The following is a 13,833-nucleotide window of genomic DNA, read 5'->3' on the forward strand; positions in this document are numbered from 1 at the left end:
CCATCATGTGACCTGTTGATGCTAGTTTAAAAGAACTAGGCCCACAGCCTCAGGGCAGAAGCTGTGGCGCAGTAGTCGGGCCGTGGCCTAAGCCTTGTTACATCTGGGACGTGTAAGTGTCGTTTTATCTGTGTATCCATGTTAACTTAATCCATAGTACGCTAAAAACTATTTTATTCTTTGTTCACAGGGGACCTATGTTTACCCTTTTCTTTTCTGTACTATTTGAGCTCGAAATAAACTTTGAAAAGCCAACTGATTCTCCCTGGTGATTTCGAGGGGGCAACAAAATCTTGGTGTTTCTGCCCGGTCGGATTAAGTTTGTGGATGACCTGGATCGCTACTGTGGATTGTGGCTACCGGAGCGCGTGTGTGGACTATATTCGTGAGTGGAATACGCTACGAGAGACGCCAACACGAAGCTATCACGGAGCTAATGCTAACGGAAGCGAGGTCAAGGAAGACGACACAACCCACCGCAAGTCACGATCAAAGCCAAGGTAAAAGACTTTCCAATCATGCCAGACTTTAACGAACAAGTGTCTGAATGGGAAAATATTCTGGAAGAAATCGAGGAAAAGCTAATTGCCTTACCTGCTTCGGAACTTCTTAAAATATGCACTACACTTGAAATCAATGTTGAAGATGAAGAAAAAAACTCACCTCGCAAATTGAGAAGGCTAATTCTGCAGCATTTGGAGTGTGAGGATGTCACGTCGCTTGAAGATGGAGGAATGTCATTGTTATTGAAAATAAATGACAGAATTGATGAACTGAGAAAAACGCTGTCTACGTCTGGTCCCACGTCGCCACGCCGCCCTCTGGCGGACACAGCCGGTACTGCGCCCAGCAACACGGAACCTGTGGTAAGACCACGCACCTCTGCCACCACGCTTACTGCCGCTAATAATTTGTCTGAAAGAACTCAAACTGTTGTTCACCCAATGTATAGAAAAGACTTGAAAATTAATGGACAAATTGGTGAACATAATCAAACGGATAAGCTGGGATATGCAAGTTTAGAAAGACAAATTACAAAAGCATTAAAGAAGGGATATGATGAATGCGAAATTATTGATGCAGTCCTTCAAGCTATGATTCCAGGAACAAAACTGCGAAGTTATCTGGAAAGTAGAGATGATTTGTCATTGAAAGCTCTGAAACAAATATTGCGGACTCATTTTGTTGAAAAAGATGCTAATGAGCTATACCACTCCTTAACTCGTGCTGCACAAGATCACGGAGAGACTCCAGTCCAGTTTTTAGTTCGAGCTATGGACTTGAGGCAACAGATACTCTTTGCTTCAGAGAGAGCAGACACTGGCTTGAAGTACAGCCCAGAGCTCATCCAAAATCAGTTTTTGCAAACCATACTTACCGGACTCCAAGATAACACCATCCGTATTGACTTAAAGCCATATTTGCAAAATCCAAGAATAACTGATGAAGTTCTGCTGGAGAAAATGACCGCCGCCTACAACCTGGAGATGGAGAGGAAGGGCAAGCTGTCAAGCAAATCCAGAGCCAAGGTGTTAGCGGTGAGTAATGATCCACATTTCACTGATTCAGAGAGCAGCAGTTATGACAGTAACTCTACCAGTTATAAAAAGCAAAAGTTTGAAAAACGTGACACATTGATGGAGAAAGTAGACCAGGGGAACAAAGCAATCTGTGAAGCCATTCAGAATCTCACCACTCAGCTGTCAAGCCTGCACCAGCCACCCGGACAACCACCACCATGGGGACAAGCCAGCCACAGCTACAACAGACCACCACCAAGGACACGCCCCAACCGGCAGTGTCACCAGTGCCAACGGACCAATCCAGGGGGGAAATGCGACCACTGCTACAAGTGTGGGAGCATAGACCACTGGGCCGTTGGTTGCCGCAGAGCGCCTAGGAACACCACAGCCTCCACCAACAAGATCGAAACCAGCGTACATCTTGGTAAGAACACAGACATATTCTGCACCACAGCGCCCCTCACTGGTAAACAACACCAAACTGCTAAGCTGGTGGGGAGGAGGTGCCTTGTTCGAGCCACAATGAACAATGTTGACACCAAAGTGCTGTGGGACACTGGCTCACAAGTGTCCATTATTGGAGATGAGTGGAAGCAGAGACACTTACCCCATGTTGCTGTGAGGCCTGTGGAAGAGTTACTGGAAGAAGGAGGGCTGGATCTGTCCGCAGCAAATGGGACAAAGATTCCATACCAGGGCTGGATTGAAGTGAAGTTTGCACTGTCACAAGATGCTGTTGCTGGGATGAGTGATGAACCAGTAGTTGTTCCCATCTTAGTCGCCTCTACAGATCTGGAACGTCCTATTATTGGATTTAATGTAATTGAGGAGCTGGCTTTGGCAAATGAGGGTCTTGGAAGCTGTTTTCCTTCTGGTCACATGGTAAGGAGATTTTGTTCAGCACTTGATGTGGGTCAGGAAACTGCGAGGGCTGTTCTAACTGTTTTACAGAAGCCGTCACCTGAAAACAACCCCCACATTGCTCGTCTGGGAAGAATGCCAGTTACTGTCCCAAAGAGGAACGCCATCCAAGTGCAATGCAACTATCTACAGCAAGGTTTGCTCTGTGGAACTCACGTCGTGTTGGAGCCTAACCCGGAGACACCGTGGCCCACAGGACTCAAAGTAAGAGAGCAGCTCATTCAACATCAAGAGAATACGAGGATTAAGGTAACTGTTGAAAACACAACAGACTGTGATATTACTCTTTGTGGCCGCACAACGCTTGGCTGGTTACACAGTGTTGATGCAGTTTATCCACTAGAGCCCAAGTCACCAGAGGGCAGTGCCACATCCTCACCGGAGCAGCCCAGTCAAGCACCACAGAGGGAGCCCTGGGTCCCGCCTGTAGATCTGAGTCACCTCTCGGCAGAGCAGCAGCACAGAGTTCGTCAGATGCTGGTGGAGGAGGGTGACGTGTTTGCCAGAGATGAGTGGGATGCTGGTTGTGTCACTGGTTTGCAAATGGACATTAATTTGAAAGACTCTGTTCCTGTCCAGAGAACATACAATGCCATACCCCGACACCTGTATCAGGAAGTCAAGGCTCACATTCAGGATTTGTTGAGTAGAGGTTGGGTTCAAAAGTCCTATTCCTCTTACTCTTCACCGGTAGTCTGCGTCAGGAAAAAGGACGGCACTCTCCGGTTATGCATTGATTACAGGCTGCTGAATGAGAAGACCTGGCCAGACCGTCATCCCATCCCCAGGATCCAAGAAATCCTGGAAAACCTGGGTGGAAACTCCTGGTTCACCGTCCTGGACCAGGGCAAAGCATACCACCAAGGCTTCATGAGCGAGAAGAGCAGACCATACACAGCCTTTATTACACCATGGGGACTCTATGAGTGGACCAGGATCCCATTTGGCCTCTCAAATGCCCCGGCTGCTTTTCAACGCCACATGGAGGGATGCCTGGGAGATCTGAGGGATGAAGTCTGTGTGCCCTATCTGGATGATGTCCTTGTTTTCAGCCGCACATTTGACCAACATGTGGAAAACGTCAGACAAGTCCTGCGGCGACAGAGAGCCTGTGGGATGAAGCTGAGAGCCGAAAAATGTGAGTTGTTTAAGCCACAAGTAACGTATGTTGGTCGTGTGATCTCTGCAGAAGGATACAGGATGAACCCAAGAGAGGTGGAGGCAGTAAAGGCGCTCACGTACCAGACCCCAGCTACAGTGAGAGAGGTGAGGAAGCTCCTGGGATTCTTGAGCTACTACAGAGCTTACATCCAGGACTTCTCCAGGACTGCAAAGCCACTGTATGAGCTGCTGGCAAAGCCCAAAGGTGAGCCAAAACACTGCCACAAAAAGGGGACAAAACATTCAGGTGCTCAGCTCCCACCCTCCTCTCCGGTTCAGTGGACAGAAATACACAGAGCAGTTTTAGAAAAGCTTGTGAACCAACTTACAAATCCACCTGTTATGGCATATCCAGACCTCGAGCAGCCTTTCATTCTTCATGTTGACGCCTCAGAGCAAGGGCTCGGTGCTGTGCTGTACCAGCGACAAGATGGCGCACTGAGAGTCATTGGCTACGGATCCAGAACCCTGACGCCTGCAGAGAAGAACTACAAGCTGCACTCAGGAAAACTGGAATTCCTCGCACTGAAATGGGCCATCACAGAGCGTTTCCGTGACTACCTGTTCCACGCGCCACACTTCACAGTCTACAGTGACAATAACCCACTCACTTACGTTACCAAGTCGGCAAAACTTAACGCCACGGGTCACCGCTGGGTTGCAGAGCTGGCAGACTATAGATTCACACTCAAGTACAGACCTGGAACAGCTAACACAGATGCTGACTTTCTCTCTCGCAGACCTAAGCCCATCAAAACCATCATGCAGGAGTGCACGGAAGAGTGTGAGCCGGAGGTCATGGACAGCATCTGTAAAGCAGTCAAAAGCAGCCAAACAGGTGAGATCAACTGGATTTCTGCTGTCACCTGTAATGTGGATGTCTTACCACCAGATGGCAGTGCTGTACCACCCCTTCAGCCCTTCTCCATCCAAGACATCCAGGCCCAGCAGAATGCAGATCCAGCCATCCAGAGGGTCTCCAACCTGAAAAGAGAAAACACTTACCTGAAGTACAGAGACAAAGCTGCAGAGAGTGAGCAAGTCCGGGTTCTCCTGAGAGAATGGCCAAAGCTGCAGCTGGGTGAAGATGGACTCCTGTGGAGGAAGACCAACAACAGGCTGCAACTGGTGGTGCCAGAGCCCTTGAAGCCCCTGGTGTACAAGTACCTCCATGAGGAGATGGGACACTTGGGTGCTGACCGGATGGTGGCCCTGGCCCGAGAGCGCTTCTTTTGGCCAAAAATGAGGCAGGAGATGGAGCACTACGTTACACGTGTCTGCAGCTGCATCAAAAACAAAAGGCCCAACAGAGTCACAAGGACACCACTTCAAAGCATTGAAACTTCTGCACCATTCGAGATGGTCTCAATAGACTTTTTACATCTGGAGAAAAGCAACGGAGGGGAAGAGTATATCCTGGTTTTAGTGGACCATTTCACTAAATACGCTCAGGCCTACGCAACCAAAGACAAGGCCGGGAAAACTGCTGCCAGAAAGCTGTTTGACGAATTCATCCCACGCTTTGGGTTTCCATCCAGGATCCACCACGACCAAGGAAGAGAGTTTGAGAACCAGCTGTTTCGGAAGCTCCAGGAATATGGTGGTATTAAACACTCTCGCACTACACCTTACCACCCCCAAGCTAACCCTGCCGAACGTTTTAACAGGACTCTGTTGAGTATGCTGCGGACACTGGAGGAGACACAAAAGGCCAGATGGAAGGAGCACCTCAACAAAGTAGTTCATGCCTACAACTCCACCATCCACGAGGCGACAGGGTACTCCCCTTTCTTCTTGCTTTTTGGACGTGAACCAACCCTCCCAGTTGACCTCTTGTTTCCCAAGAAGCTTGGTGACGCAGAGAAACAGACCCCTGCTGGCTATGCGGAGAAGTGGAGAGAGGCAATGCAGGAAGCCTATTCCATTGCCCTGACGAACATGAGGAAGTCTGCAAAAAAGGGCCAAGATTATTACAATCAGCGCGCCTGGAGCTCCACGCTGAACCCGGGTGACCATGTATTGGTGAGAAATCTCACGCCTCGAGGTGGTCCGGGGAAGCTCCGCAGTCACTGGGAGGACACTGTCCATGTGGTGAGGGAGAGCAAAGGCCCTGGAAGCCCTGTCTATGTGGTTGAGCCTCTGAATGCTGTAGGGAGAAGACGTGTGCTGCACAGAAACTTACTCCTACCTTGTCCTTACCTGGTTGAACCAGCGCCTGTCGTCCCCAACCCTAAAAGGAGAAGCAGGAGAACCAGAACGGCGCCAGGAAGAGGGACAAGTGTTAAGTGCAACATCCAGCCTGCAGGTACAGAGAGCTCTAGTGAGGAAGACTACCATCTCGTCCTGCCACCCCAACCCGCTCTTCAGCCGCTCAATCCAACTGCCAGAGAGTTCCAACCGAGAGTCCCCACTCCAAGACAGCCGGAACAGGGAGCTGCACCTGCTGAGGAGAGAGATGAAGTGGTGATCCTGATCCCAGAGGTTGACCCTGAGCCGGAGCCAGAGCCAGTACAGGAAGCGGATTCATCTGAGCGAGAGGCATCCTCCTCTGACTCCTCGGAGCGACCTGTAAGACCTGTCAGAACCAGACGGCCCAGGCGCTTGTACACCTACGACCAGCTTGGTGAGCCCACGGTCCTGGAAGTGCAGACCTGTCCTGTCGGTGTGTCCAAACCAGCGAAGGTCCGAGACGGCTTCTTCAGCACCTCGGCCAACCTATATCCTTTTTAATTCCCAGTCGTAATGCAGTAGTAACATGCACTTTATGTACCTGCTAATTGAGTTGCACTTTGCACTTTGCACTTTAAAGTATGTGGCTTGTGTGCAATAGAGATATGTGCAATAGTAGTAAATGTACTTTAATTATTGTTTAAGTAGTACATGCTATTTGTTAAGTTGGTTTGCTATGCTGCTACAAAATCTTGGGTAGAAGGTATTTTCCTTGAGTCAATTCTGAAGATTCTGGGGCCCACCAATGCTTCAACGGACTATCTACCCAAATACGGAAATGGACCTTTAAACCTGCGCGTACCGCCGTGCCAAAGGACTCTTGGATAACGGACACTATTCATTTAGCCTGGACTCTTTTGTGAAGTATTGTTGTGGTTCAAATTGTTTATTTACTACAATTTATGGTTTAAGTCAAGTAAGACCCCCCAGTAGGATTAAGGGAATGTTGGTTTAACATTATTTTTAGTGGGGGAGGGTGTTGTCCGCCCATTTTCAACAAAGTATTTAAGCACTTTTTATTATTGTTGGTAAATGGTTCACTGTAAATAACAGTATTTATTAATCTTTTCGCTAAATTAAACACTGTCTTTTATTAATTGAAACCGGAAGCGCGTCCATCATGTGACCTGTTGATGCTAGTTTAAAAGAACTAGGCCCACAGCCTCAGGGCAGAAGCTGTGGCGCAGTAGTCGGGCCGTGGCCTAAGCCTTGTTACATCTGGGACGTGTAAGTGTCGTTTTATCTGTGTATCCATGTTAACTTAATCCATAGTACGCTAAAAACTATTTTATTCTTTGTTCACAGGGGACCTATGTTTACCCTTTTCTTTTCTGTACTATTTGAGCTCGAAATAAACTTTGAAAAGCCAACTGATTCTCCCTGGTGATTTCGAGGGGGCAACACTTGCTTAGCTTCAGGCAAAACTATTTTAAGTTTCTATAGTTCTCTGGCACATGGGTGAAGAAGTATATTAACAGGCTAGTCTTGACAATTAAAGCAAAATGTCACTAACATCTTAATGGAAATGTAGGGAAATGGCTGAGGGATGGAGCCTAGGTGTACAATACATTCTCTACGGTAGAGGGAGAACATGAAGAACTAGCTCTAGTTATCTCACACAAGCTACACATTTAATTGGCAACTAAGGTATCCTGCTAAGGAGAACACAAACATATTAAAATGCCATCAAGGGCCTTTAACCTTAACCTTTCTGTTTTCAGTTTGGTTCTGTTTTATTGGCTGATAGTTTTCGTGTAACTCTGTATTAGACCCTGAAAGTACTGCTGAGTGTTTTTCTCAGGTTGTAAAAGTATAATGCAACATTTTGGTAGAAAATACCATAACAGGACAGAATAGAGGCTGGACAGTATGGCTAAAGCGTTGAGTGTCTGCAGGTGCTTGCCTCTGTAGAGGATGAAGATGGTGGCAAAGATGACCCAGGTCAGAGCAAGCAGAAGGAGGCAAAATGTTATGGCTTTGGCTTCATTGTAATTTTTGGGGAGTTCTTTCCCCATGTAGGAGAAGACGAAGCAGAGCAAGCACAGTGTTGCACACAGTATGAGTGAACCACTAACTGCTGCTTTGTTAATGTCACAGGCGAGAACTATCTGCTCTGGGTACCATACAGTCTCATTGTAGAGCTTTGGAGGTTCACTTGCGTATGATATTAGCATCAACAAGACTTGTAAAATAAATGCCACGGCAATGACCAACCACTGACCGTGATATTTCATCCACCACCTCTGTATTGACGGGTACTTAGCGCCTATTTTAAAGATGCTGACTATCTGAAAGGAACGCACAACAAAACAGGCAAGACAAACCGTATAGAACAAAACAAAAGGCAAAAGCCTTAGAATGCAGGAAGCCTCTTGCGGTTTACCAAAGTAGAAGAAGACACTAACACTGCAGAGACAGAGGCAGCCTAGAATCAGGAAGCACATTGGTCCTCCAGCAGATCTCACCACTGGAGTGTTGTAGTTCAGACCAAAGAGAACAGAGGTGAGGAGCGAGAGGCCCACAAAACCCACTGTCCCAAAGAGGGTCACTATTGCAGGAGCGTCCTCAAATGAAACAAACTCCACTGATCTGGGGCGGCAGGAGGTGCTTGCTGTTGTAGACCATTCTGTTGTGGAACAGTTGGCACAAGTGTAGGGGTCCACTGAGAACAAAGAGAAGATGTCCATTTGATTATTTTTCAGATTAATTAAATCATCGATGATATAGTATAAAAAACCCAATTGAATTTGCAAATTAGAAAGAAATACCCAAATTAATATTGCATTAAGATTGTTTGTTTGGTGAGTTCTTTCACAAAATCAGACAAACGCATACATTTATTGATGCATCAAACGTGACCAAACGTACTTAATTTTAGTTAATGCAATTAAACAGGAACCTCAGACATCCAGGATGACATATAAACTTAGTCATATTGATACAGCACGACAACAGGGTTGAGAACTGAATTACCACAAGACTTTGTTTATAGGCCTTCTGTATATCATCTGCATGTCTGCATGTCTTTGGTTATCATCACATACGTGAGTATTCATACACCTTGAACATTTGCACATTTTGTCATGTTTACAACCCTAAACATGAAGATTTTATTTTGATTTTTTTACTGAACGTTCACACACAAGTAACCGACAACTGTGAAGTGAAGCAAAATGATACATGATTCTGTTAATTTTCAAAAAATAGAAAAGTGAAAAGTGGGGCTTGCATAAGTATTCATACAGCATTTTCTGAGTGCATTAAATTGCCTTTAAAACATTTCTAATGACTCCAGAATGTTCACACCTTGGCCTAACGGTTAAATAGAGGCCACCTGTGTGTAATCTACTCTCAGTATAATTTCAGCTGTTCTTTTAGGCCCTCAGAGCTGTGGTCGGAATGTATTGGTCACTGAACAGCATAATGAAGGTCAAGGAGCACCAGAGAGGTCAGGGATAAAGCTGTGGAGAAGTTTAAAGCAGCCTTAAGTTATACAAAGATTTCCCAAGATTTGAACATCTCCCGGAGCAACTGTTCAATCCATTGTTCGGAAATGGAAAGAGTAAAGCACCACTGCCAACTTACCAAGGCGTGGTCCTCCACCTAAAATATCAGAGCGAACAAGGAGAACACTGGTCAGAAAGGCAACCAAGTGCCCCATGATAACTCTGGAGGAGCTGCGAAGTGCTGCTGCTGAGCTGGGGGAAACTGTACATGGGACAACTATAAGTCGTATTCTTCACAAATCTGGCCTTCAATAATGGCTTTCATTATTGAAAGGAGGCCATAAAAAATCCTGTTTGAAGTTTGCTAGAAGTCATATGGAGGACACAGCTCCATGTGGAAGAAGGAGCTTTGGTCAGATGAGACAAAAATTGAACTTTTTGGCCCAAATGCAAAACGTTATGTATGGAGCAAATCTGACACTGCTCATCGTCCTGAGTGCACCATCCCCAATGTCAAATATACGGGGGGGAGCATCATGCTGTGGGGCTGCTTTTCCTCAGCGGGGACTGGGGAGACTGTAAGAATAGTTGGGAAGATGGATGGAGCCAAATACAGAGACATTTTGGAGGAAAACCTGCTGGAGTTAGCAAGAGAACTGAGGCTGGGGCGGAGATTTACCTTCCAGCAGGACAATGACCCGGAGCACAAAGCTAAATCTTCAATGGAATGGTTCAATAAAAACATATTAATGTGTTAGAATGGCCCAGTCAAAGTCCTGACCTAAATCCTATTGAAAATCTGTGGAAAGGTCTGAAAACTGCTGTTCACAAACGCTCTCCTTCTAATGTGACAGAGCTTGAGTTGTTTTGTAAAGAGGAATGGGCTAAAATGTCAGTCTCTACATGTGCCAATCTTGTAGAGTCAAACCCCAAAAGACTTTCTGCTGTTATTACAGCAAAAGGGGGTTCACAAAGTATTCATGCATGCTGTATGAATACTTCTGCACGCCCCACTTTTCACTTTTCTATTTTTTGAAAAATAACAGAATCATGTATCATTTTGCTTTCACTTCACAGTTGTCTGTTACTTGTGTGTGAACGTTAAGTAAAAAAATCAAAATAAAATCTTTATGTTTAGGGTTGTAAACATGACAAAATGTGCAAAAGTTCAAGGTGTATGAATACTCACGAGAGGCACTGTATGTTGAAGCACTTTGTTGGCTGACTGGAGACTGCTATAGTTTCAACTACATACTTAAAGGTTAGATTCACATGCTCTTCAAAAGCCGCGCCATCAGCCGTGTAACAACGAACAGGTGTTATTCCCATGACAACGGGCATCAAGCAATCAGAGCCCTGTCAATGCGGCGATGCGCACGCACATGCATGCTTCTCTGATCTTACGCTGTGGTCATCTCTCTCAAATACGGTGACGCTGATTTGCAAGACTGAAGAAAAATGCACTTTAAAAATTCACTTTTTAAAGAGGAATGCTTCTCTGTGCAGCAGGTAGGAGAGAGGGGCAGACATACCTTGATGACATAAAGTTGATCCATTTAGTCTCGTAAGAGTAGTAAACGTCCTGTCATGCAGCTCGTGTTCATTAAAAATACGTTTGTTCCTGAGTGTGAGAGGAGCCACTCTGAGACCACATGTTTCAGCCAGTGTCAGAGCGGCTGTTTAGTTCGGCCTAAAGTGCTGCGGTTGGATTCACACTGACCCAAAAGCGCCACTGTCGGGTCGAGAGCCCCTTTAGGTGGAAAACCCCTTGAAGTCAAGAACCCCTTTAGGTTGATGTAAACCAGTGCCAGTGTGGAAACAACTTAGATTCCTGTTCATAATTGAACTAAAGTTTTGTCTGATGATTATGCGCAATCTTCGACGAAAACAACTTTAATAGTGTTATAAAGGGTAAATTTGTAAGTGATGCACTCCAGGACTCATTAGTTAACTGGGTGACCACAAAAATCCCTAACAGTTACCTGATGTGTTGATATAGGTTCCATTGAGACAGATGACACACTCAAAGCAGCATTTATGCACTGCATCCAGCTGTTTGGCATGACCCACTGGACAGTCCTGGGAGCATAGGGAGGTTGGCACCTGCACAGGAATTTCCCTTTAGAAGTCACCACATAAAGCATCTCATAACTTGCATGTGAATATACTGTATGTATTTACTGAGGAAAGGCCCAGAAGAGGATTCATTCCTAAAATTGCTTAGTTTTGGAACCATGGGAAACCTGGTTCCTTACCTGTCCATTTGTGAACCACTGAATCTTTGTGCTGTTGATATAATAATCAACAGCTGGGTGAATTTGCACAAAGCCCACTTCTTCTATTTCTTTGTTGTTCCAGGAAACGATGGAGTAGAATGCAAACTTTGGGTCTCCATTCTCATTAAACGTAATACTTTCGTTTAAAAGAGTGAAGTGTGACTTTTTCATCTCCACCAGAACCTGCAACAGAAGCATCATATACAGTATGAGTGGTGAACTGAACCTCCTTCTTTATGGGCAGGGACACCCCAATGGCAACATGTCAAAATGCAGATTTTTTTACTTGGCTTATTTTGAATATCTCTAACCTATCTTGGAGTATATACTCACCATGTATGGGTAAACTGCTGTACTTGTATTGCACTGACCACTCTCACACTGCAGCAGGTTGTGTAAGGCGTGAGCGATCACATACACAGCGCTGTACACTGGGAAGGAGAGTAATGGGTCTGCTTCAACAATCTCCTCTGTTGTCAGGTCTCTGCAGTTGCACCTCTGGTTACAAACTCTCTCTTCACCCTCTTCTCGTTGTCCACTTTTATTTTGTAATGAGTAAAGGAAGTCATGAAATCCAGGTATTTCTATGTGTGGCTCGACTATTCCAATTACAGTTCCTATAGAGCGAATATTTGGCATTTCCAAAAGCTCCCTGTTGAAAGCCCATGTGTCTGAAGCAATCCACACCTTCTTGTTAACTTTGAGTTTGAGAGCTGCCTGAATCACCATTGCAGCAGTTCTTTCCGGTGCAAAAATTATAATAGCATTTATCTTCTGGATGTCAATTTGTTGGAACATTTGTGAAAAGTTGGTGTTGGTGTTGACTTCGTTGCTGTAAGCCAGACAGATCTCGGTGTTTTTGATCCTTTTTGCAAACAACTCTGCGCCGTCAGTGCTGTATTCTCCGTTATTGGTGAGTAAAGCCACCCAGTGCCATCTGAAGTGCAGCAGCATTGTGACGATGGCTTCGATCATCTGCTGATTGGGAAGGACTGTTCGCATAATTGTGGGATATTTGACTTTATCTGAAAAGGCTGAACTTGAGGATCCATAATCGACCTAATGTGAAGCAGAAGAAACACTCTTACAATAACTGCATGTATTTCAAAAACTTAGTGGCCTATAAAAAGTATAAATATATTGTTGTAGTTCTGAAAACAAACTTCTTTGAGTGTCAGCTCATTTTCTTAATACATTGCATGTGATTACATTTGATCCCTGAGCGAGTTGTTTTTGTGATACCTGCATCAGCCTGGACCCATGAGTTCTCCTTGTCTTTACAGATGACAGTTACAACATTTACTAACAGTAATAGGACCAAATAATGAAGAAGATTTAGATAAATGTACAAAACACAAACTTTATAAAAGTATGGTATACTACAATATACAAGAGCCGATCAAGTCCACTTTGCGATTCTCAATTATATCCGTACAATTCTGTCCGTATACCCTTATATATGCAAAAACAATAGATACAGTCTCCTTTTTGTCAGGGCTAGAAGTGAGTGCTTTGTTCTAAAAACATTTTCGAGCTGGTGTTGTGTTGTCTGAACACCATTATTTGAGAAAATGACTATTTAGTTTGTTTGCTCACCAGAGGAATGAAGTCCATTGCAATGATCGGAGTGACAGTGTGTGTCTTTGTGCTGGAGTACAATCCAGCCACTGATATGACTTTAGATGTCATCTTCCCAAACTGAGGCTGATGCTGGTGCCAGGGCTGGACTGACTCGTTGACTGAGATGAAGTCCAAGATCCCGGGGAAGCTCCTGGTGTCTGAGCAGTGATCGAAGATCTCATAGCCCAGAGTGACGCCAGGCAGGAGCTGTGTGGAGTTATTGATCTGTTCCACTGCAAAGCGCATCAGCTGAAGCCTCCGGTAATTTGACACAATGAACGGCTGCCTGCAAATGATTTCAGCAAGGCACATTTATTTGTATAGCACCATTAACACACACACCCAAGGTGCTTTACAATAATCTATTACAAACATCTAAGTGAAGACTCACACCTAAACAAAGACACACATTTCTTATTTTGGCCTTGTAATACTAAAATTCTAATCATTGCCGATTTCTTTATAGAACCTAAATGCAATATCACAATGTTATGATCAATATGTGTTTATCTCATCACAACACTATAGTTTTGCGTATGCAAAATTAGGTGAAAGGATTTCAGACTTACTTTGAGCAGTCGATTGCCTCAGGGATGAACTCAGAAGCCACCCCATTCGCATCATGAATTTCAAACAGCCCTCCAATCAGAAAATCTC

The 13,833-nt window shown here is 45.1% G+C and overlaps 1 protein-coding gene across 1 annotated transcript; it reads right to left on the reverse strand.

The window, feature by feature from the left end:
• Nucleotides 1-7,567: 7,567 nt before the first annotated feature.
• Nucleotides 7,568-13,422, reverse strand: LOC306964410 (taste receptor type 1 member 1-like; the record flags this gene model as incomplete). The annotated part of the gene is made up of 5 exons (XM_079558403.1): nt 7,568-8,496; nt 11,263-11,383; nt 11,536-11,739; nt 11,890-12,615; nt 13,153-13,422. 5 exons carry the CDS (start codon nt 13,420-13,422, stop codon nt 7,568-7,570), a joined length of 2,250 nt encoding a protein of 749 aa, XP_079414529.1.
• Nucleotides 13,423-13,833: the final 411 nt, after the last annotated feature.

Source organism: Gobius niger (genome assembly GCF_951799975.1).
Source record: "Gobius niger genome assembly, chromosome: 6".
Lineage (NCBI taxonomy): Eukaryota > Metazoa > Chordata > Actinopteri > Gobiiformes > Gobiidae > Gobius > Gobius niger.